Consider the following 23,136-nt stretch of genomic DNA (forward strand, 5'->3'; position numbering starts at 1 on the left):
GGCGGGTAAGGTTAGAGCTGTTGTATAAAGTACATACAAGTGATGCTCTGCTTTATTTTAAAAATACAGAACAAATGCGCAGTTGCTGTCCCGTGAAGCACATCTTACACGACGTAAGGAGCGATACAACTTCCATCGGGATTTGCCACTAAGGTAACTACAAGTATTGCCGATTATAATTCTGCTGTTAGAGTGGAAAAAGAAAAAAAAAAAAGCACCGTATTCTTACATATATGCTGAATGTGTATTTTTACATTCATAAAAAAAAAAAAGACTGCATTCAGGCTAGAGCGCTTTGAAGAAATATAAATTCGTAGTTTAAGTAGCATCATAATCGTATCTACGTTCTAAATGCACAGCAGCATGTAACGCAGAAATAATCTGTACACGTACAGATCATACAATGTACACATAAACAGAGAAGGGTTAACATGGATATAAACGCTAGTATTCTTAAAAATGATGAACATATATTTCATGCTGTACTGTCTGTTAACACAGAGGAAAAAAGCCCTCCTAAACATTATGGGTTTAAATCCTTTTGTCCTTTATCTTGACTCCAACTAAACTTCTGTTGGTGAAGTTGGAGCTTGCCTGGGACAAGGCTTGATGAAAACATACAAAGACAACAGAATTTGTCCAACTGACAATAAAAATGTTTATATATATATATACAGAGTTTTTTCTAATGCATGTCTATGCACAGAAACCCTTCAGTTTGGGTAATATTAAGCGGTTTGATTGCTAAACTCAAATGAAAAACAGATCAGGAGATTGTAAAGTCATTATATTTAGCTTTGGAAAGGTCTGTTTAAAATGTAGAGGTTCTCAAAATATGTATCAGAAAGAAACATTAAAGGTAGAGGAAATTAAAAACAAATATAAAGATCCTTCATTATGCAAATAACCCCTTGCTCTTTCTGTAAAATGTTATATATTTGCTTAACACTGAACAGTCCCAGTGCTTTCAGTGAGCATTTGTACAAACTTCCTGGCAAGTCTGGGAAGAATTAGGGCCTAAGAGCATTAAAGGGTGCTTTTTTGCTGTTTTCTTTTTTTGTGTAACCAGGTAACATGTGAGCCATCGCATTAATTGAATTCCTACTGTATAAAATGCATCTCAATTTCAAAGGTCTCATACCTGATTAAAATGATTGCACAGTCCCATGCAGATTTCCTGCGCTGTCACAGATTTCACCCATTTTGTTTAGCTTTCAATATCTCGGGATGCTTACAGTGCATCTGATACTGGCACTCCTTAAAAGCTCTATGAAAATAATGTGCATTGTATTTCTTTAAAAAAGATGTATCATTGCATAAACTTTAGGGAAAAAGCGGCTAGACTTGTACATTCATCATCTAAGAAAACATAGAATATCTTTTAAAGCTTTACTGTATTTTGCCTCCAAATTTTTTGTATCATTTGAAGTTACTGCATGGCATAGCTAAACTGTCCTGTAGTTAAATTCGTAAGTAACTACCTAAGTAATGCTGTATCACTATATTGATGTTTATTACTGATAACTCCCTTATAGCAGGTAAAATAAAGAGCCTTAACATGTAACATGGCAGATTTGAGAAATCTACTTGGCATTTGTTATGCAGGGAAAAGCCAAGTTCTTAACAAGATAGTTATCTACAGGATAACAGACAATGAAATCTAAGCTACCAGATGAAATTTCCTATTGCAGAATTAGGAGCAGGATTTGGAATACCACAAGAGGAACACTTTATAAGGATTATACAGAAATGGTTTATAACAGTAATGTCTCCCTGAGGGATAACAAAGAGATTTGTTGTCCCTTAAATATGCTTTGGCTTACTAAATCCAATTAGATAAAAATAATTGCTATATCTAAAGGCACATCGTGAATATAACATTTGGAGGATTTCTTTCAGAATGAAAGAAAAAAGATACAATAACCTATCTGCAGTAATAGATATTTTATATTAATACATATAATTATTTGCACAGAACAATTTACAATATTAACAACTATGTTAAAAAAAACAATAACAGTGATCTAATTTCATTGGACTTATGTTTTCATGTTTTCAGCTGCATTATCGGCAAATATAGACATACTTGTGCAGCAACATGAGTACAAAATCAGGATTTGTTTCACACGTGCCTCCTGTGTAGGAACTAGCATGGCTATCCTTCACGTGGCCTGTTTCTGCAAAGTCCCATTAAAGCGACTGGAATTTCAAGATTGCCTATACAATAAATATCTTACTTCTGGCATATAGTGATCTTACTTAGCCACTGACTAATAAAGACATTAACTATACACATATATAAATAAGCTTTGCGCAGTTGAAGCAACTGAGAATACCCCATGACTTTCCTTTAATTTCATGTTACATCTCATTAGTTAAATGGATATTTCCTTGATGCAGCTGCTCCCCATCTCCCTTAGCAACATTCGTACAGTCACAGTCTTTCATTTTCTTATAATTAATTTCCATAAAAAGAGGGGAGAAATATTCATATAAATAAAGGCAGAAACTGTCTATACACAAAGTGCTGACAAATTCATTAGGTAAATAAGCTGGAAAAATTAATTTTCTCCATCCCTAGAAGTCTTGTCTAGCACTAAGGCAGCACTTTCTTTAGTCAGAAGATTATTTTGTTGACAGTATCCCTTCACAGGAAAATTCCAGTACAGCATAGAAGTTATTTTAATCAATACACGAAAATAACTATGGGCTAATGACAGACAGGTGCAAACATATAGACCAGCATGTGCACATACATTCTGTACGATCAGGTTTGGTGCTGGGAGGCAATGGAGGTTTCCTCCCACGCCACCGAACAGCAGCAGAATTTGCGTCTTGGGAGCCTGGCACGCCTGCTCTGTGTCTGGAGAAAAGAGTAAGGCTCTGGTTCCCGCACACAGGGATGCGTAAGCAATTTAAAAAGAGCAGCATTGCACTGGATGCTTGTACAGACATTGTGCAGCAGCTTTGACTAGACACTACTGATTTGCTCAAACAGCATGGCATTTTTGCAGCTAAGGATTTAAGTGTGCTGTGTAAGCTAAGCAGGTAAGAATGTCCTCTAAAAGTACAACCATGGAAGAAGCTGTGGTCTTGACAGAGCAGTAGCTGAGCAGGAAAAGCATCAACCTCTCTATTTCAAATACTTGTGGGATTAAAAACAACAGTGCAGATTCATTTTTCATTTTTTGTTTACTTTTAAATAAAACCTTTGCTTTGACATCTGTGAGGATTACTATACTGCATTCCTTTCAGTAGCTTTGAAGGTCTTAAATTGTAACATTTCAAACAAGAACATATGGTTCTTTTGTCATGTTTTCATAAAAATTGGCCTCTGTTGAGAAGTACAATTAAAATAGCAGATCCAGCTGATTTTGACAGCTCTTACATTGACAGCTCTTTCATTCACTAAATGGAGGTATTGAAACTCATCAATAGCTCTAAAAATTGCCCTGAAAATTCCTATTAACCAAATATATACTTAGAATATCATCTGTTTGTATTAGTCTAATAAGACTAATTAGACTAATAAGACACAAGTATTTTTTTAATGACATCATGTAAAACAATGATGAATTGCAGAAATAGGCTACCACCGAAGATCAATTCTGGATGGATTATTATATGTCAAAAAATAGTATCACACTGCCATCTACCCATAGTTTCTCCTTATCCTCTGGGTCCTATCCATTTCTAAGGACTGTCAGTTTTTAGGAACAGCAGTCCTTAGGACAACAACAGCTAAAGGGCTTACTCTGAAACCTCAGTTAAGAGGTTAGTATTTTTTCTTATTGTATGCTTACCATACACTTCCTTAGAGAAACAAGGGAACCACAAATGCCCTGCTTTGGTCTCTTTGCAAATGTTTTCTGGATATTCTCTCTGAATTACCATAAAACCAAGATTATGCCCAAGAGAAGCAGTAGTGCAATTCTTTTCAGATTGCTACTTTTGCGTAGCCAGTAGAGGCCACTAGTGCAACAGCATAAATCTCCCTCTTGGTCTTCTCAGCAGCGCAAAATGCTCTCATCCCAATTCAGACTGAAAAGCAAGAGATCAGGCTGAAAATGACAAACCTGTTCCACTCTGTGACCCCATAAGGACATTGTTAGGGTCTCTATCAAAAAGCACTTATCTTTCTGCCCTTCAAAATGTATGCATGTTACTCTCTTGCAACAACAGAACTCACTTTTAGATTAAAAATTGCCTGAATCGACTACTATCAAAAAGACAGAAAGCAAGAGAGACAGGAATAGCTTAACCAGTTTCTTTCTTCTTCTTTTTTTTTTTTTTTTTTTTTGTAAAATTCCAGATATTATAAAAAATAAGGTGCTTTTTACTATTGACCAACATAGCTCTCACAGGATATGAAGTTTTTAATAGCTAACAACAAAGATTAATGACGCTGATTAATACCAGCAGTATTATGCTTCAGACTGCAACTCTCCATGACAAAGTTCAAGATCGTTCTTTCTTACTTTAGGGAAGTTATTTTTATAAATGCATTCTTGCAAAATAACCCTATACTGTGGAATCCTTCAAGGTATTAAGCCTACTATTTGCTGAGAAAAAGTGTTAAAATACCTATGTGTCTTTGATAGGTAATATGATTTTCATGTTGAGAAAAGCACTGTCAGTTTTCACTAGGTTTAAAATACTTGTTCACCCAACACTACTGTAACAATTTGGTTCTTTACCTAAGTTAGCTTTTGAACATCCTACCCACGTGAATGGGTTTGTGGATTTAGAGTTGGATCACAAACAACTGCTAACATATGTTAAAGCACTGAAATACTGTTTTAAAGAAGACTCTTTCCAATGCCTAAGCCTCTGTTTCACCTCCCCTTCTACCTGAATAGAAGGCTGGGATTTTATGCATTAATTTTTCTGAGGAGAAGCAATGTGTAATGACCAGTCTCAGAAGTAAAAACCTCAGCACATGATAAAGGAGAAGAAAGCATGGGGGGAGTAAGGAGGAAAACCTGATGGCTGCTGTATGTAAGTACCAAATTATGTAGTCAGGGATGAAATCTGGGCCCTTCTGAAACCAGTTGCAGAACACTTGCTAAATCACATAAGCATGTCACTGTCAGCATTGTGACCAACAGATTATTTCCCAGGTGCTTTTGGAGAAAACGATGCAAGTCCTCCTGGGAGTATTATTTTGTATACACAACAACACTGGAAGGAAAGAAATTCACATAAGATAGAAGTAACAATCTTGATTACTGTTTAGAGAGACAAAAAGCCTTTAACGTAGCTTCACTATTTGAGTTCTCCATGAGCGTAGTAAGGGTAAGCAACCATTTATTTACCATTTCTATATAAAAATATTTAAAATATCTGCTTTTTGCATAGAATCAGATCTGTTCAATTACCATTTATTTTGCAAAATACTGTCCAGACCTATTTTGCAATTTATCTCCCATTAGAATTAGTTACCTAGAAAACACTAGGTATTTTAATGCTCAGTGAGCTAGTTGCTTTGTTATTTCAGACACCATCAGACTGTGACCAAAACACTTAAGAGAGAAAAGGCAAACATATGAAAGGCACTTGTGTTCACGGGGCAGTGTAGAACGTTGAGAACTCCTGGCAGGCAGCTCTACAATTCTTCATATTTTGTGATTGCCAGTGATTTTGTATGATGGTTCAAACAACGCATCCAAAGTTTTGCATGCCAAAGGGTACTTTTCTTGTTTGTTTTTTAATTTAAATATTACTCTTCATGCTACCAGTTCTGAAACGATGAAAACAGATCAGCAGCTTGTCCAAAATATCAGCCATGCTTTGTGGTAAACACTTTCAAGAGGCACAACGTTGGCTGGTGAAGCTTTTGAAAGTTCAGTCAGCAAGTATATTGTCAGTTTACTGTTTAAAAGACTTGTATGTTTGCATAGATTAACATTCACTTGTCCTCTCATGTGTAAGAAATTGATCATTTTCATTTGCATTTTCATGTTCATTGTCTTCTTCCACGGGGTTCTTTTCTTGCATCCCACTGTTTTCTGAACAAGAATCTTCATCTCCAACTCTAGGATGGCCTTCAAGACTGTGCCTGATGCCATAAGCAAAATAAATAAGGAAGCCTTCCAAAAGAAAAAAAAAAAGTTAATAGGGTTTTCAGGCAAATAACGCATTAAGAAGTAGTTATTCATTACTCCCTGGCTGAGCCACTTTCCAAAACGGTTCCCTGCTTCAGCTACCTGCATCAGGTAATCTGAAACTCATGCTTCAGGTTCCTTTGGAAGTGCTGGTGCTAAATTCCAGTGCATCATCATTTTTGTCTAATTCACTACTCTAATAGGTCATGGAAACTACTATCTCTAATTTACAACTAGACGAAATTAATGTAGTTTTCCATGTTTTAAAAGAGAAGGATTGATGTAGCGGAAGGAAACTTACAAACAGCGCTCTGCTCAGTTTTAGCCTTCCTTACTAGAAAAAATTGTGCCCTATTGGAATTAGTCTCTGTAACTTTGATTATTCCCAGTTCCTCACAGCTGTATTTATGATTTAGGCTCTGGATTTATACCTTTTCTGAGGCGTGCTGTTGTTTTGACAAGAAACATCAGCTGGCTTTTATTAAAACAAAGAGCTATTTTCAAATATTTAAAGGGAGAATTGAAGGATCTGAGAGAGGAACCATCCATCTTAACATAGGAGGTGACTGAAATGAACGGAATACCTACCAAGTGTCATCCAGAAGCTAAATCTGATCCAAGTGTCTCCACTTAATTGTACCATCAAGTAAATGTTCACCAGAATACTGAATGATGGCAAAAATGGCAACAGTGGAACCTAAGGGGAAATATATAATAATATGTCTGTAGTATTTAATATTATTTCTTACATGTTTCAGCTACTAATGTCACACGAGCTATACAACACAATCTAGAGGTGACACATCTACTTACTAAAAAAGAAGTGGGAAAATTTCTTATTGAAATAAGTAAATAGTGAAATTTTCTTTTTCCTTGGGTTTAACCACTGATTTCTGCACGTCTTAAACTTTTAAAATATATTTAAAATATATTCTGTAGGCAGTGAAGAAAAGCTTTCCAGCTTCTGTTGAACATACACTACTGAATTCCTGCATCTACAGCTGAAAAATATTAGCTTAATCAAATATATATGTAAATATATATAGAGAGATCATACTATATATGTCCCTTCTTTCCAAATTGTCCCATCAGATTCCTTGACCTTCATCAATATACTTCATTCTTTCCCATTTTATGCATGTCCATAAAATAACTGATCTTAGAACATAAATGAAAGCTAAGAATGAAAAGCTGGCACTGTGGGAGGTACAAACTGTGTGTGGTCCAAATCATCACACACAACATAGACAAGCTGGCTGTAAACTAAACAGATTTTTCTGGGACTTGGAAAAATGAATCTTTTTCCAGTTTATAAGTGTCTAAACTGAGGACTAAAATTACTTTGGTGATGTGTCTCAGGAATGTGTATTTTCGGGATGGGTCTGATGGAATACCTAGAAGATCTGTGTTGTCAGATCCACTAGTTGTACTGGCAGCTATTCACACCAACATCAGTGTAATACCCCTTTTGCACAACCGTGCTTCTGTGCATGCCACACACATCCAATCAGTAGCCTGTGAAATCCTTTCTCTTGCCCTGAGCAGATCTAGACTGGACTACACGTGACTCCGATTCGACTGCGAACATCCCCTACTCTCACACTCCCTGCCAAAACTACAACAGTAACAGTGCAGTTAGGAGAAACTGCCTGAAAAAGGATGGTCTTTCTCTCTCACTTGCTAAAATGTAGTCAGACTCTCATTAGAGCTATTAGGTTATTCACCATAAAGGCCACTCTCTGCTGGTTCTGAGGCTGCCTTCGGATGAGGAGAATGGTAACTATGAAGAGCGCCACCAACGCAGCAAGAAGGCCAGTACTCCAGGGCTCCAAGTTAGCAATGAAATGAGTCCCGTATGTGGTGAGAACACTTAAGCCACAAACCAAGAAAGCTGTGTGAAAAACAAAATGATGGAAATAGGAAAGAGGTCACTTAAGCTCTGCATTGAAAAGGAAGTGACTTTTAAAAAGAATGATAGCAGATATTCAGCAGTATGAAATGTTATAATGAAAATGCTTATTTGAAGGGAAATACACTAACTTACAAATTAAATCCATCAAGAATTATAAATGCATTCTCCAGAATAACATGTTAATGATGACTGCAAGAAGGTACATTATCACTGAGTTTTTAATTGTTCTTTAATAAAATTACATTATTTATGTTAGCTTACATGAGTTTGGACAGCTGAATACTTACCTAATAGACCCACTAAAAAGCTAACAGTAGTTGCAGTCTGCTCTGTAGGTAGGCTGGATGGATTAATCAGGGTCTGAAGACTGAAGTGATTCTCTTGCATCATAGTTATCTGTGATTCACTTACTATAGATTCCCTTTCTGACACAGCCAAAGCTGCTTTTTCTGTAGAATATTTTGGTTGCTTATAGGTTAAAGTGGGTTGGTACCTATGGATAAAACAGGAAAATAAATATAAAAATTAAGTGTACTTTGAGGTTTGAAGGAATATGCCTCTAGGAATGTGTTTAAACACTGAATTCTCTGCAGTAAAGGTTTTAAATTTTCCAATTTGTAAGTGCACTGCAACAGTATATTCTTAGTCACTATCATATACAAACAAACTATGGCAACTCATTTTTTTGCTGTGTTTGGGGCTTTGGGGGCAGTTTATTAAGCTAAGTGTATGCACCAACAGATGAGAGAAAAGACCAATCTAGCACAAAAGAGGGGACAAGATCTAGTGGTCAATGGCAGAGAAGGGTAGGGGAGGCAAACCACTCCTTTCAGTAGAAGCGCGTTCATTCTGATTCGTTTCCAACAGCATAAAAGGCTTATTAACTGCCTCAGGCTGAAATTTTACATCTGCTTTGTTAGGATTTAAGTATATTTTTACAAATGTGTATTTTAAATAAGTCACCATGGGATAAAGAATAGTCATCTTTCAAGTGTAAATTAATGCAACATTTGAATTTGAACTGAAGTTAAGCTATCTTAGAATTACTTATACATTTCAAAGTTATCAATTTAGCCTCCTACAATAACTTAAAAAGTCAGAATCTTTGTTATTTAACTACCCTAGCAAGATACAAAAAAATACATAACAAAGTGGCCTTTGTCTATCAATATATCAATATTATTCCATCACATTACAAACACAACATATACCACAGTTTTGCTGACAATTATTTATAACCTCACTCATGGAGAGCGCCTGTTTTTACTCTCTTCTGAGACTACCACATCCTGAAGCATTTGTCTGGCCTTACTAATTTACTGACTAGGGTAATACAAAGCAATTGTTTTCAATATATCCATTCTTTTAACTTCATCCTGTGAACTGCTTGGAACATATGTCTTTCACATAGAGCCCCCACAGTATAATAGGCCTGATACACGGCACAGATCATATTCAGATGCAAAATATTGTTAATTGTATTTTTGACTCAAGCTTAAAACTAGTACCTTTGGAGCTGATGCTTGGATCAATTCTTCTTTTGGAAAATAAAAGGGGTCTAGATTTCACATGAAGTTTGGATTTGACTAATTGCTATACTGGTATTACAATATAACTACTCAATGTTTTCTTGAAGGGTCACTGCTTCTTAGTAATCTTTTATATGCTTACAGCTAATTTTTAAACTTTTAGCTATACAGCAAAAAAATACATCATAAATGTTAGTTCTGTTTGTATGCTGAACAACACAAAATAAAACATAGGAGAAAAGCAACAATGTTTTTGACTCACCTAAGAATGAGGACACAGGCTGCCACAAGTGAGTAAGCAAGAAGTGTACCAATAGACATCATGTCCACTAAAGCCTTTAGGTCAAAAAGAAATGCCATTATAGCTAAAAAAAAAAAAAAAAAGACAAAAAAAAAAGAAAAATGCAAAATTTGTATGAGGCTGATATATAAGAGAGTTAAGATTTACAGTCTTTCAGCAGTGTAACTTTACATGGTTTTACTGACAGCAATATGAATGAAATTATAGTAATCCATAAAACCTCATTTTAAGTCATAGCCAACACTCACAAACTTAATTTCCTACAGCTGGGCATCTCATTCATATAGCTATGCACTGATAAGCTGTACAGTCATGCTGCATAACCAAGCAATTTGTACTAGACTTATTTGGACCTAAGTATTTGCATACATGGCTTGCTGAATTGGAGCCATATTAAAAACACATTTTTATAGATTAAGGCTCTGATCCTGCAACAGAATCTCAAAATCAAGAGGATGGCTCCCACTGCAAAACTGTGGAACAAGGATCTGATCCAGTAAGATATCCATACGCTAAATTTCCACTGATCTGAGAAAGAGCTTTGTGTAAAGAGGTCTTTCAGGAGTTCTCTCTAAAACAGTGTGGGTTTTTTAATTGATTTAAGTTCAAGTGACCTTCAGGAAAGGCCAACAAAATCTCACAAGAATTAATGTTCTTAAGATCACTGGAATCAGAGGCAGAATTTTCCATGATACTGAGAGTAACTTTCATTTATAAAACCTTCTTTTTGAGACTCTTGAATGTAATGTCTCTTTTGGTCTATGCTGTCTGCACACAGACACACATAGCACATCAAGAAATCAGTACAAGCAGTCACTGAAAGAAAAGCTAATATTAACTGATTTGAAATATATGTGGCCAAAAAAACTCTTAAAATATTTGTATTTTATTAATATTATTGAGATACAGAAATAATCTGAAAATATTTAATCTTTTGAATTACCAGTAATTTCAACATCAAAAGAAACCATCAGATGTAACCTTTATACACTGTGTATATATGCACACACAACCTTTTCTATAATCAGAAATACTTACATATAGTATTTTTATATTATATAGAAGGGTTATGTATGTGTTAATATATTTGTAGACAGGTGTATAAGTGCCCAAACACACAGAGACACACATTCCCCTGGTTTTTGATCCTGATGAAGAAAATAAAATGTGATTTTCTGAAAACCAAACTGCTCCATTATTAAAATTTTATTTCATCTGCTATTCTCCTTTTCCAATGAGGAAAGGAAGACCATCTCATTTTTTAAATAATAGCAGATGTTCATAAATCCAAGGAGTCAATTACGAGGCAAATTTCTGAATATGTCACTGCTTTGTGTGCTCAGAAGAGTATGAGTAAGCACAGCTGAAAAACAACAGAACCTATTATAGCCTAGTGCACAGTATCTGTATTTAATTTTTAATCCTCCTAGCTTTGAAAGGCTACTTTCTAGCCCAGAACATATTATACATTAAAACTAAATTAAAAAATTGCCTAGCATGCAAGTAAGTTTTTGACTGAGAGAAAGAAACACAGTGTAGCTTTTTCACCTCTCTCAATTCTACTCCAGGTGTAAGAAACAATGGTAGATACAGTCATGGTGAAGACACCTTGGACTGACAGCAAGGCATTTCCCTGTGTACAAAGTCTCATGATCATGATTACAATATGCAAAAAGGGAAGTCACAATAATATGTGACAGTAATTGCCTCAGCTCTAGTCTTGACCTGATAACTTTAATTAAAAGACCAAACATCTAATCCCCTTAACACTCTTTAAAGCTATGAAACTATCCATGCTAGGAAAGTTGCATACCTCTAACTCTGCTGGCAAAAGTTCTTAAGACCACACGTTACCGAATACAGATCTTTTTTAAAAATAGAGGGAAAAAAAAATCCCTTCTCCAGCAATAGATAAAGCTGTCTTCAGGTAAATTGTTCACACATTGAATCCCCTAAACTGTCTAAAAGCAGTTCAGCCAACTGCTGTGGCCTAGCTAAAGTCAGGACTGTGTAACTGTATCAGGCAGTTTACCAGCTGAGTAACACAGTTTTCTTTCTCCTCATCATTACTGTGATTTCAGGTAAAGATGTTGATTTCATCCCATATAACTGCACTTCCAAATTATTACAGAGGAAGAAGTCAATAATATAAGTTGAAACTAAAAGCCAAAACAATAAAAACAATTCTATGTAATTGACTTGTACTTGACCAAAAAAAAAAAAAAAAAAAAGAAAAAGGGAACTAATGATAATGCTTCAAGCAGGCGCTATCTGAAACATGACTGCGCCTTCCCACACTAGTATCAAGTACGCAGCATGAGGAATTCCAGCTTTGGACCTGGCGTCTGAGGGTGACTCTAAGTCACTAAATAATGTTTTAGGCTCAGTTCTGAACTTCCTACTTGATATCCCCTTTAGCCAGGGTTGCTAAATGTTAACAAGATATGCTTCTCATATTTGAATTAGTTTTAATTTAAGATTTATTTATTTGCCTTTGAGTTAAATACTTCTGGAACTTCCAATTTTTCTATGTAAATAGACATCCCACTGAATTAACGCAGTGAAATTTGGGCACAACTACATATATCTCTGCAAGAAGTATTGACAAAAGTGAAATAGTTACATGTTAAAACATTTTCTTTGTGAAACACTGGAATTGGCAACAGCTCCTAAAATGCTGTTTTGCTAAAATATATGTAGGCATATATATGCATGCATATATGTGTATGTGCAAACAAACATAACACCCTCCCCCCCAACACCCCTCCCCAACACCCCCCCCAACCATGATTTGACAAGTTTGTACCAAAACAGAATCTTTTTTCTTTGGAGGAAAATGAAAAAAAAAAAATCTATGTATGTACTTTACACAAAAGTAAGTTGATCCTGCTGCAAATGTAGAATTTTTTCCCCATGTCTCATAATAAAAACTTCACTGTTATTTTCCCCCCTTGTAGATACGGTACATATACAGGCGTACATTGGAGGAGGAAACCCTGTAAGGAGGGCATTATCCCAAGGGACCCAGATTAAGTAAAATGCTTATTCGCAATAGAAGAGAGGCCAATATTAAAAATCAAAAAAATCAAAATCATTTTGAATTCTTTGACATTAAGGAGATCACCACCACCATGACTGGTATGATTTGGAGTTCATACACCCTTTGATTACTCAGTAATTTTATTCCCATCTTACATGCAAGGGAAGTTAACGAGCAGCCCTTTTCAAAAATAAAAAGTACCATGCACGTGCATAAAGGGTTTAAATCCCAGTGTTAGGAAACATGGGCTTTTAAAGCTTACCAGAGATGACCCCTGCTGTCAAGGTGGCAGAAACTGGTGTCTGCCTCTGACTCACTTTGGCAAGAAAACTAAAGAGTAAACCATCGCGTGCCATGGCAAACAGAATTCGGGGCAAAGGGAACATAGAGCCGAGAAGACTAGAACAGAAAAATGTATAGTTCAAATACAGGTTATTAAAAGCACAATGCTTTACAGGTAAACCCAACTACACAAAAAGAAAGCTTGGAAAAGTTCATTGGTTTAGGTTCAGTTTTGGTTTTAGGCTCTGTGTTGCTGCTGTTGTTTTTTTGTTTGTCTGATTGGTGTTGTTATTTTTGGTTTGTTGTTTATTTTGAACCTAGGCTTTCAAAGCTCTTGAGATTAATCGAAAACTATAAAATCTGTGGTAGAGAAAAGTTTCACTAGAAGCCTATTTACCTGGCAACAATCATATTTGATCATTTCAGCCAAAAGCAAATTAAAAATTGCACAACTGTTTTATTTCCATATATGCAATGTGTTTAGCAGTGCACCTTTCTTTACAAGGATCAGCTCTTAATCTCACCTGCTACTGCACCAGACGATAGAGTAGCAACTAGTGGGGTCTTCGTTTTGGAATTGATTTGAGCTAGACATTTGAAAAGCAAGCCATCCTTCGCCATAGCATAGATTACACGTGGCATTGGGAAAATGGATCCAAGAAGACTGAGTAAAAAGCAAATACATGCAACATGGCAAACACAGTTCATGCAGGGTTGTATCATGGAAAAGATAAACAGTGTGAATTAATGGCATGTACAGAAACAAAATTTATGATTGTAAGACAAAACCAGAAAGACCCATAGCCCAAGATACTACAGATCAGACACAAATAGAATATTCTTTTTTTCTTGTGAAGTTGTTTGCCTTTTTTGCTCTTGATTTAGGTAATGGAATTGCTTAATTTGAGAGAGTTCAGATTAGCAAAATAGCTCTTGCCATCTCTGTAGTTCTTAGGCATTAGTGCACCGGGAACAAGTTCCAGGCCACACTAACTATGCAATTGAGCTTAGTATTCCTTAAGAAAGTCTGTCAGTCAGCAGGAGCAAATCAATAAGCATTAGCAGCATCTCATAAATTCTACATTTCCATTTGAGAATGCTGATGAACAATAACTCAGAATAAGCACCATACAGTTATACTTGGGCACATTATTCTTTTCGATTAAAGCACCTCTAGCCAAGCTACATTAAGATTGTTTCTTTTACTGAAAGAAGTAAAGCTAGTTATTTTAGATTTGTTATTAGCAGAACACAGAAAGCTTTTAAACTGTTGGTGATTCAAAGCTCTTTTTAAAATACATATTTTAATTAGGTGGTTTCTTTTCCCTCAAAGCAAAATAATTGTAATCAAGAAAACCAAAAACATTGAAAGGACAAAAAGCCAAAATGTATAGCCAGTATAACCTCTGCAGCAAGCATACTAGTTTCTAAAGAGTTCAATGCTTGCCCTTCTTGCTTTGGGAAATCAACTGTATCTCACACAAAAGGCACAGCTTTTACATACCACAGATGCTAAGTACCTCTAGTAATGCTCATGGGACATAAGCATTAAGGTTAGACACATGTGAAATAAGTTTCACTGCACAGGAACTGATTTTGATGCATAAAAGTTCTTTCCAAAAAAGAATGTTTCCTGAAGCATGGTTACAATTTATTCTTCAAATAAGGATATTGTTCAAATCTTTTGCCAAAATTTTGCTGTTGTGGCTTTGTAAAATTTAACTCTCCTACCCCTCTTTAAGTGCATCCACATAATGGAAATATTAATGAACATTTTTACCCTGAGGAAACAAGTTCATGACATAACCCAGTAAGAGGTAACTATATGAATCAAAAGCAATGATTCCAACTTTTTTGTCAGTTATACCTCTAAACTGAAGAAGCTGAAATGAAATTTCCTTTGTTTTGTTCTAAACTGAAAATAGTCAACAGACAAAGATTAAGCTCTCCGTATAAGGAACTATAATAATTTAAAATAAACTGGAAAGAGACCAAAATTTCAGATTTCTGAAACAGTGTATTTTACCATCTCAGTTCATTTTGTTTTCCAGTATTCATTTCTTTGATCTAGTTTCTGCTTAAATATCACTTTTATTATTTATCAATATAGAGGAAAAATTCAGTAAAACCTTCCAAACTGAGGGGACCATGACACTAGATAGAAATTAACTATAATCCCAGAATGAATGGTGTAAATGTGACATTTACGGTCAGGCCTACAATTCTTTTAATGTCCTTCTGGAACTATTTCCCTTTTTTAATCACCTGCTACATGAAGAATATTCCTTTCCTTTAAATCACTCTCCGCAGGCAGTGTGCTCATCTTCCACAGACTAACACCTACAAGGTTTTCTCAGGGTATTGTTGGTGTTACTGCTCAAACAGGTCTCTCTTTTTCCTTTGTAGAACAGCCAGCCGTATTCTTATTGCTAAAGCTCACTTAAATGACTTACTACCTACATAAGTTCAGGTAGGAGATTGGCATCAGTATTTTTCTACCCTAAATTCAAGTATCAAGCAATATTGCATTCTATGAAAGTTTTTATACCACATTGCAACTAGGTTATAATATATGGGAACATGCAACACACTCATGCCCTCCCCAATCTTTTTAGTCAAAAGAACATGTTAAGTAAAGGTTACATCCAGTTTACAAAGGGGGGATAAATTATCATATTTTCATAGAAATAATCTGCATCTCAAATACCCACACAGAAATCAGGGGAAGGGATGATGTCAAAAGACAGACTGGCTACCGGAGAAAAACAGAGACAGGCAACAAAGAAGGAGGTGGATCTGGCTAATCTTTCTGCAATATTGCCTGCAAATACACAGAGCCCATAAAGCTACTGTGTCACTGGGAGCAGAAAGCAAGAAAGGAGAAAATGAGTGAAGTTTATTTTATCAGTTAATAGAGATAACTTGTAGATCGTATGTCTTAAAATACATATTTTAATAGGGAAATTTTTGGTAATAAGTGAAAGAGGTAGAGTCCAGTAAGACTACAGTTTAAAAAAGGGACATAAATTAATGTGCTTATAGTGATCAAGTCCTACTTCAGTCTAAACACACTTCTAATACTTATTGCTAATCCTTTGTGTAAACTGACCCTTCCAAATGAACACGGGAACATACATGTACATGTCTTATATTATCCATCAGTTTTCTTTTCCTCAATAAAATTAGTATTTCAGTGTCTTTACCTTGTGGACAAAGCACAGAGAGATCCCACCGCTACAACATATTTTGCAGGACCCCATCCAACATATTCAAATGCTACTGGCAGAGGACTTTTCTCATCTAGTAAATAGTACGGCATCATAAGAGTCAGTGCAGCTGAAACCCCAAAATAGGCCATGAAGCAGACAAGCAAGGACACCACAATTCCTATGGGTATGGCTTTCTGAGGATTCTTGACCTCCTCTCCTGAAGGGGGAAAAAAAAAAAACCACCAAAAATTCCTACTGATACATTTCCATCTTCAGCTTTAAAAGATATCATCAAACACAAATCAGTACATTTGTTAATCTAAGCCCTGGGAATCATACTTGTAATATCATTTTTTAAAATCTGTACAAAATAAGCTCAGTGACACAGTATATAATTCAATATTTTGTTCCCAGGAATAGCATTAAAAATAGGGGCAAACTAAAGGACATAAAATAAATTCTATATTTAGAGTAGCCGAAGCCCATCATTTCTAATTATTTGCTTACGGTTTATAAGCTGTTAGTTTTCCAATGTGTTTAGCTTTCTAAATATTCATTTCTTATCATCCATATATAAACCACCCTTTAGGAGACATAGCTCATCTCAGAGAAGGGCAAAAGTGAACAGGTGATTAACATGATTTGGGCAGAAAAGAGCCTCTACTAAGCATTAACCAGACTTGGAAAGCAACAGTTATTTTATTTAGAACAGGAATAAAATGAGAAAAATCTCCTCCTTCCCCCAGCATGACCACCACATTCAGGAATGAACTCAGACTTACTCTACAAGGACTGAAGATGTTTAAGGACACAGCAAAGGAAGAACAGCATACAGTGACGTTGTTTCCCCCCCACCTTCCCAAATGCATATTATACATACACATGTGCACGCGCACGCACACACACACACACAGATTCATATATAAATGTTTTACCAGTTGTTGCAATGCAGTCAAATCCTACAAAAGCATAAAAACAGGTTGCAGCACCAGCCAATGTTCCTGTAAAGCCATATGGCATAAAACCACCACTCCCATATATGCTTGTCACATTCTCATAGAATGAGCGATTCCTAAAAGAAAGAAAATACAGCAGACAAAATAACTTATTTTTAATTATTGGTACAATAAATTTAATACGTATCTGGAAAAATATGTTAAAATGCAATGTACTCTCATCAAGACAGAGTTCTGTTTTACAAAACTGACAAAAATTTCTATTTCAAAGAAATTTCTATTGCAAAGCTTGTAAGAAAGACAAAAATAAGAGTAAATGGAAAAATATCCGAATCATACATCTACCATCCTACTCACTTTGCTGTTCATATCAAAACATACTAAAATGCTAACAGTACACGAAAACCTTGTTGTCATACTCACATACTGCAATTAATGTATGGCTTAAGGATGAGATGCCAGTAACTTCACAAATGGCTATGGACAATGTTATTAAAATAAATAAGACAACATTTTTAAAGGAAAATACAAACAAGAAAATAAAAAAAACCAATTTTTACAGGTACAAAAAGTTTATCATTCCCAGCAATAGAGCAATCAGCAGTAACACAGAAGCAGGTATACCACAGAGCTGCTTGGAATATGAGCAAGAAATGTGTGAAAAAAAATATTTACTCTGTTATTGCAGTAAGGTTTATGAGATATTCTCCACTTATTTTCCAGTTGTCAGCATCTCCTTTCACAAAACCAGAAATCATAACAAAGAGGAGGACCAAGATGTTAATAGCAGTGAAAATTTTATTCACCCACGCAGATTCTTTTACTCCAAAAGATAAAAGACCTATAAAATAAAAAATATATATATAGCTGTGAACAGACCCTTAAAGTAATAAAATGACTTTTTAAAGAAGATATATATGTAAATACTGTGAACAATACTAAAGAAACAGCACTAGCTCTTATAGCATTTAAGAAGTCACATTTCCTACTTTATTAATAAAACCATTAAAAGAAATGCATGCCTGCTGTTCACAGAGATTCTAAAACAAAGTCTCATACAAAATACACATGCCTTTAGGTTGCAGGCTAAAGCATTTAAACAATCTGAAAGGTTTTCATCAGGATCCTACTGTATCATTAGATTTGTAGCAATTGTAAGTATATTTATAGCTTAACGGAACACCAGACAGCAAGCAGATCAGGAAAAATTAATTACAATAGGAAAGCCTCACACAGGTTCTCTGCACTCAAAGCATTTCCACTAATATCACATACATGCTTTCCCTCATTATTTAGAGATTAAGTCTGAAAATTTTAAGCCTCTCAAGATAATGTCTAAAAAATTTCTGACCCCACTAATGAGACTTTTGCTGTCTTCTCATAAGCCAGAAGTTATCATATGAGCTGCTCAGGTTTTCTTCACCAAAGGTATTTTTATTGGAAAGAGGTGCATGCTCTTTAGCTAAGCTTTTCTCTAGAAGACAAGGTCTCAATCAGCCTAATGTATGAAACACAGTATGCAAATTTTTTTAAAAGTCCTTCCTGTAGAGAAGAAACATAAATGGGCAGATTTCTATGGACTATCCCTTGTACTTAGCACATAACATTTTCCGTGAAACACTGTCTGCTACTGCTACGATTCAGCTTTACACAGCTCAGCACTGAATTACTGTATCATGCTCAACCTACGCAGCCCTGAGCAGTCTTGACTCTGCCCTTCCTCTCAACAGCAGTAATTTCCACAGAGTTAGTTCAGTGGTGGTTTGATGGTTTACCACATACACCTGGAGAGGTAATTTGGGGCAGAAGTGCAAAAGAAGTGAAGAAAGAGTGGTGCTGGGGATGAAAAGACAAGTGACAAATGAAAACTCAAGAGCAGTGGAGAATCACAAGAGAAACAACATTCCTTTCTCAATCGATAATCGTTACGTCTGATGTCAGGAAACAGCAGTGATGATGAGGAACGCTGATACAAGATGGCAGCATCTACATTCATTTTCCATAGTTCAGTTTGTGGAGTTTCAGTTTTCAAAAAAAAAAAAAAAAGTTTTTCCCCTTCCTTTGGAGGTAACGAAACTGAAAGGTCCATTCCAGGTATCTACCAAATTCATTCTAACACCTCGTGAAGACATAATGGTCCGAACTCCTACAGGCAACCGTGAACCATAAGCACAAGAGACACTTTTGGTCCAGGATACTGGACTAAGCCAAGTCTAAAGTAAACTCTGTGATCTTCTTAAGTACAGACACAGGGACTGTTAATGTTAATATTTCTCAAAATATGTTCTGATTGGAAGCATTAATTTCTTCTGAATCACAGGAAAACTTTTAAAAAAACTTTTACAAAATTCATGCACTTAAAGAATATCCTACTATTAAAATGGTACCAATGAATTTCCTCAAGCTTCCATTCCAGTTTTGCTAGTTTCTTGTGGTTTACATTAGTGACCATATGACAACCACCTTAAAAACTTGGGGTAAAATTTCTAGAAGTGGGAGTGTTTTTCACAAAAACTACAAGAAAGCCAGGTATTGCACTGAAGAGGTACTAAAATAGTTCCTTTAAATTATCCTTACCCATGTCACCCTTGCTGCATTGCTTCTAGTTTCTGACTCAACCTGGCAGTCTCTACACTGCAAAGTCATTATTTCATGTCTCAGCTTCAATAAAAGAGGATGGTACATATGAAAATTTGACTATATAAATTTTATTCCCAGAATCACTGCATCAACACAAAATGTGCATCCAAACTTCTCTAACGTTATTTAGGTATTTCTGGTAAAATAAAAACTATAATTTATCATTTTTTCTTGCTGTCTGTTCACTGACATATTCAAAAAAATCTATTCCTTGTCTGTAGGGAACATTCTATAGTCTGATATCACAGCCATCATAAATGAAGATGCATGTCTCTCTTACCTGATAAAAGCAATATAAGGAATACAGCAAAGAAGTCAGGATACTCTGCTAGGCCGGAGTAATTCATTTTGAAGTAGGTGCTGAAGAAACGACCGATCTGTTTTCCAAGAAGTTCATCAAAGGTGCCACTCCACGCTCTTGCTACACTTGATGTACCTTCATAAAATACATGCAAGTTTAGGGTTCTGCACATATACAATAGGACAGAGTTACTTCTACTGAAAAACAAATAAACCTAAACATGCTGCTACCTGTATTTAAAAAAAGCAGAATTTATGTTAAAACAGTGAGCATTTTGACCGTGAATTTTAATATTATAGAAATTATCTGCTTAGTTAAATTATAACATATTATTCTGCAACTAAAATATATAAATTTACATCTCATTTACTCCCAAATATTGCAGAAATTATTTTTATATCATTTATATTTCTAAGTTTACAACATGGCATATGATAAACAGTTTAAAGAACTGTAACAAAACAGTTTAAGAAAGAAGGGAAGTTTGACCATTTGGAGGTATAGCAAAAAAATCACTAGGAAAATTTATATTGCTAGAGTGGGTATTTAAGACTAACACTCTCCCCTGGAAAAAAGTGTATGTGGCCATAGCTAGATATGACTTATTTTTACAGCTCTCCTATCATTAAATACAGTTCAGTACAATGCTCCAGCGTATTAATTTTGTGGTGATTTGGACAACAGTTCTATAATTATGTATACGTATAAAGATAGATGTGCCTATACACAGTATAATAGATGTTGGGCCAACTTGTCACAGTACCTCTGGAAAAAAACAGGTTTAAATCAAAAAATGCCATCTCTGCGAAAGCACTGAAGTAGTTATTTGAGTATCTCCCATTTAAGTGTTGATTTTATTCAGATCTGGTCAACTTTGTATTTCATGGGATCACACGATAAGAGTCCATTTAATTAGCACGGGATTATAGTAATAAGCTAATACTGAAACATCATGACTTTCTTGAAGTGAGATACAGTTTTATCTGCTGTCTCAGAAACCCTCGAGTCCTTTGTTCTTGAGCTTACCTATAATATATGATAAAATGAGATTCCAACCAGTGATAAAAGCCCATAGTTCACCAACAGTTACATAAGTATACAAATACGCAGAACCAGTCTTGGGGACACGAGCACCAAACTCGGCATAGCAAAGACCTGCCATCACGGATGCCAAGGCAGCAATGAGGAAAGAAAGAACAATGCTAGGTCCAGAATCAGATTTGGCTACTTCTCCAGCAAGGACATAAACACCAGCACCAAGAGTACTTCCTACTCCCAGTGCTATAAGGTCCACAGTAGACAAGCATCGGCACAACTTGGAGTCTTCAAGACTTTCACCACTGATGTTCTTCTTCCGCACCAGACACCGGACAAATGACAGAGCTGGTCCACAGGGTAACATGGTGGATGTAGAACTCTGAAAATAAAATAAATCATTTCAATATATAAAAGCTAGCATAAACACTGCTGAAAATAACTAAAGAAGCATATTTGCATAAAGAACTTTTATTACAATAAGTAATTAATATACTGACAATGTTCCGTGACATTAAATAAGTTGACATGTACTTTTTACCCACAAAACATATGAGGGAACACTATGCCTAATTTTCTATCTAGCACATATTTCTCTAGGGAAAGATATCCATCATGTCTTTATGATAAGTAGTTTTAAGATACGGATCAGCATCAACCTAAAATAAGGAATTTTAACATCCAAAATTCAAGGCTACAAATAGCAAAAGTTTTAAAATAGAGCATTCTGACAGAGCCAACGCAATTTGCTTTTGGATTCAAATGACATGTTTTTTGTCTTTTGGATTCACTTGAGTAAAAACTGCTTGAGAGCAATTAAAATAGTGTTCTTAGGCCCTCCCACAACAACTGTGTTTCCTAAAACTAATTATCTGTAAAAGAAAGATCATACGACTCTCCCTTACAAACATCTCACAAAAACTGATAGGATGACTGCCCATCCCACACTCATTGCAGTTCTTCAATATTCTGAATGCACATCTTGCAGTGGGGTGCAATCCGCTTATGCACACGAGCTCAGCTTTTCCCACCAGCCATGTCCCGAGGGCCAGCAGGCGATCCTCTGTCCTGTGATACGAGCTCCTGCAGGAAGAACAGCGGCCACCCTGCTTCCCAACATGGAGAATGCAGTAGCTGGGGATTCAAAACGTTTGACTGCATGGCAGGATACTGGAATTGCATGGACAAAGACATGCCAACGAGACAACATTGCTGTAAAGCTCCTGTATGTATTCCATCGGATTGGACTGTAGATGACAGACAGTTTGGTAAGAATTAAGAGCTCCTGCTACAACAATTAAACTGTGATTGCCATACTGCTCTCCCCAAAACTGGCATCTGCTCTGAGTGTCATTTCTTCATTGATATTCAATCTCTGGCTCAAAATACCTGGGCCCATCTTTCCCCTCTGATGTTTTCTTTGCAACGCATACCAAAAAGATCTATACTGTGTTCACGATCTGTGAAGTGGAACCCTCCTAGGAACTGAGAATCTTCTTCATTTAGATGAACATATTCTGCTGGTAGATTCCTCTGCAGGATGTATCAGTTTCCTGGATCTGTAGAGAGCATTTCTATTCATAATAGTTCAGTCTACTAACACCAATGACTTTGCATCAAGATGGATATCTGAATATTGCCAGTATTTGATGCTAGGACAAAACAGAGTCAGAAGTAAGAGAACTCTCATCCAGAAAGAAAAAATCCTCTTGAGTATAAAAAAGAGAGACCTCTGAGTAGAAACATTTTCCCCCTATTCCTGAAATAGCACCTCAAGTGCAGGCAGTCATGCAGCTTTTGTCTTTAAAGAAGATTCTTGATAAAAAG

At 35.8% G+C, this 23,136-nt stretch overlaps 1 protein-coding gene across 3 annotated transcripts in view; it reads right to left on the reverse strand.

Moving 5' to 3' along the window:
* Positions 1-34: 34 nt before the first annotated feature.
* SLC7A2 (solute carrier family 7 member 2) overlaps positions 35-23,136 on the reverse strand; it is a 59,730-nt gene continuing 36,628 nt past the window's right edge. For 2 of the 3 annotated variants that reach the window (XM_064511092.1, XM_026104609.2), the window contains exons 2-12: positions 21,301-21,691; positions 20,254-20,409; positions 18,009-18,174; positions 17,313-17,449; positions 16,372-16,594; positions 13,693-13,832; positions 9,808-9,910; positions 8,304-8,509; positions 7,829-7,995; positions 6,693-6,801; positions 35-6,089 (exon numbers count right to left, since the gene is read on the reverse strand). In XM_064511092.1, coding sequence (XP_064367162.1) covers positions 5,902-6,089; positions 6,693-6,801; positions 7,829-7,995; positions 8,304-8,509; positions 9,808-9,910; positions 13,693-13,832; positions 16,372-16,594; positions 17,313-17,449; positions 18,009-18,174; positions 20,254-20,409; positions 21,301-21,676 — 1,971 coding nt within the window. In that variant the 5' untranslated portion in view covers positions 21,677-21,691 and the 3' untranslated portion in view covers positions 35-5,901. Of the gene's footprint in view, positions 6,090-6,692; positions 6,802-7,828; positions 7,996-8,303; positions 8,510-9,807; positions 9,911-13,148; positions 13,286-13,692; positions 13,833-16,371; positions 16,595-17,312; positions 17,450-18,008; positions 18,175-20,253; positions 20,410-21,300; positions 21,692-23,136 lie in introns of all 3 variants that reach the window. The other variant, XM_026104608.2, reaches the window with a different exon arrangement.

The sequence above is a fragment of the Dromaius novaehollandiae genome, chromosome 4 (assembly GCF_036370855.1).
Source record: "Dromaius novaehollandiae isolate bDroNov1 chromosome 4, bDroNov1.hap1, whole genome shotgun sequence".
Classification (NCBI taxonomy): domain Eukaryota; kingdom Metazoa; phylum Chordata; class Aves; order Casuariiformes; family Dromaiidae; genus Dromaius; species Dromaius novaehollandiae.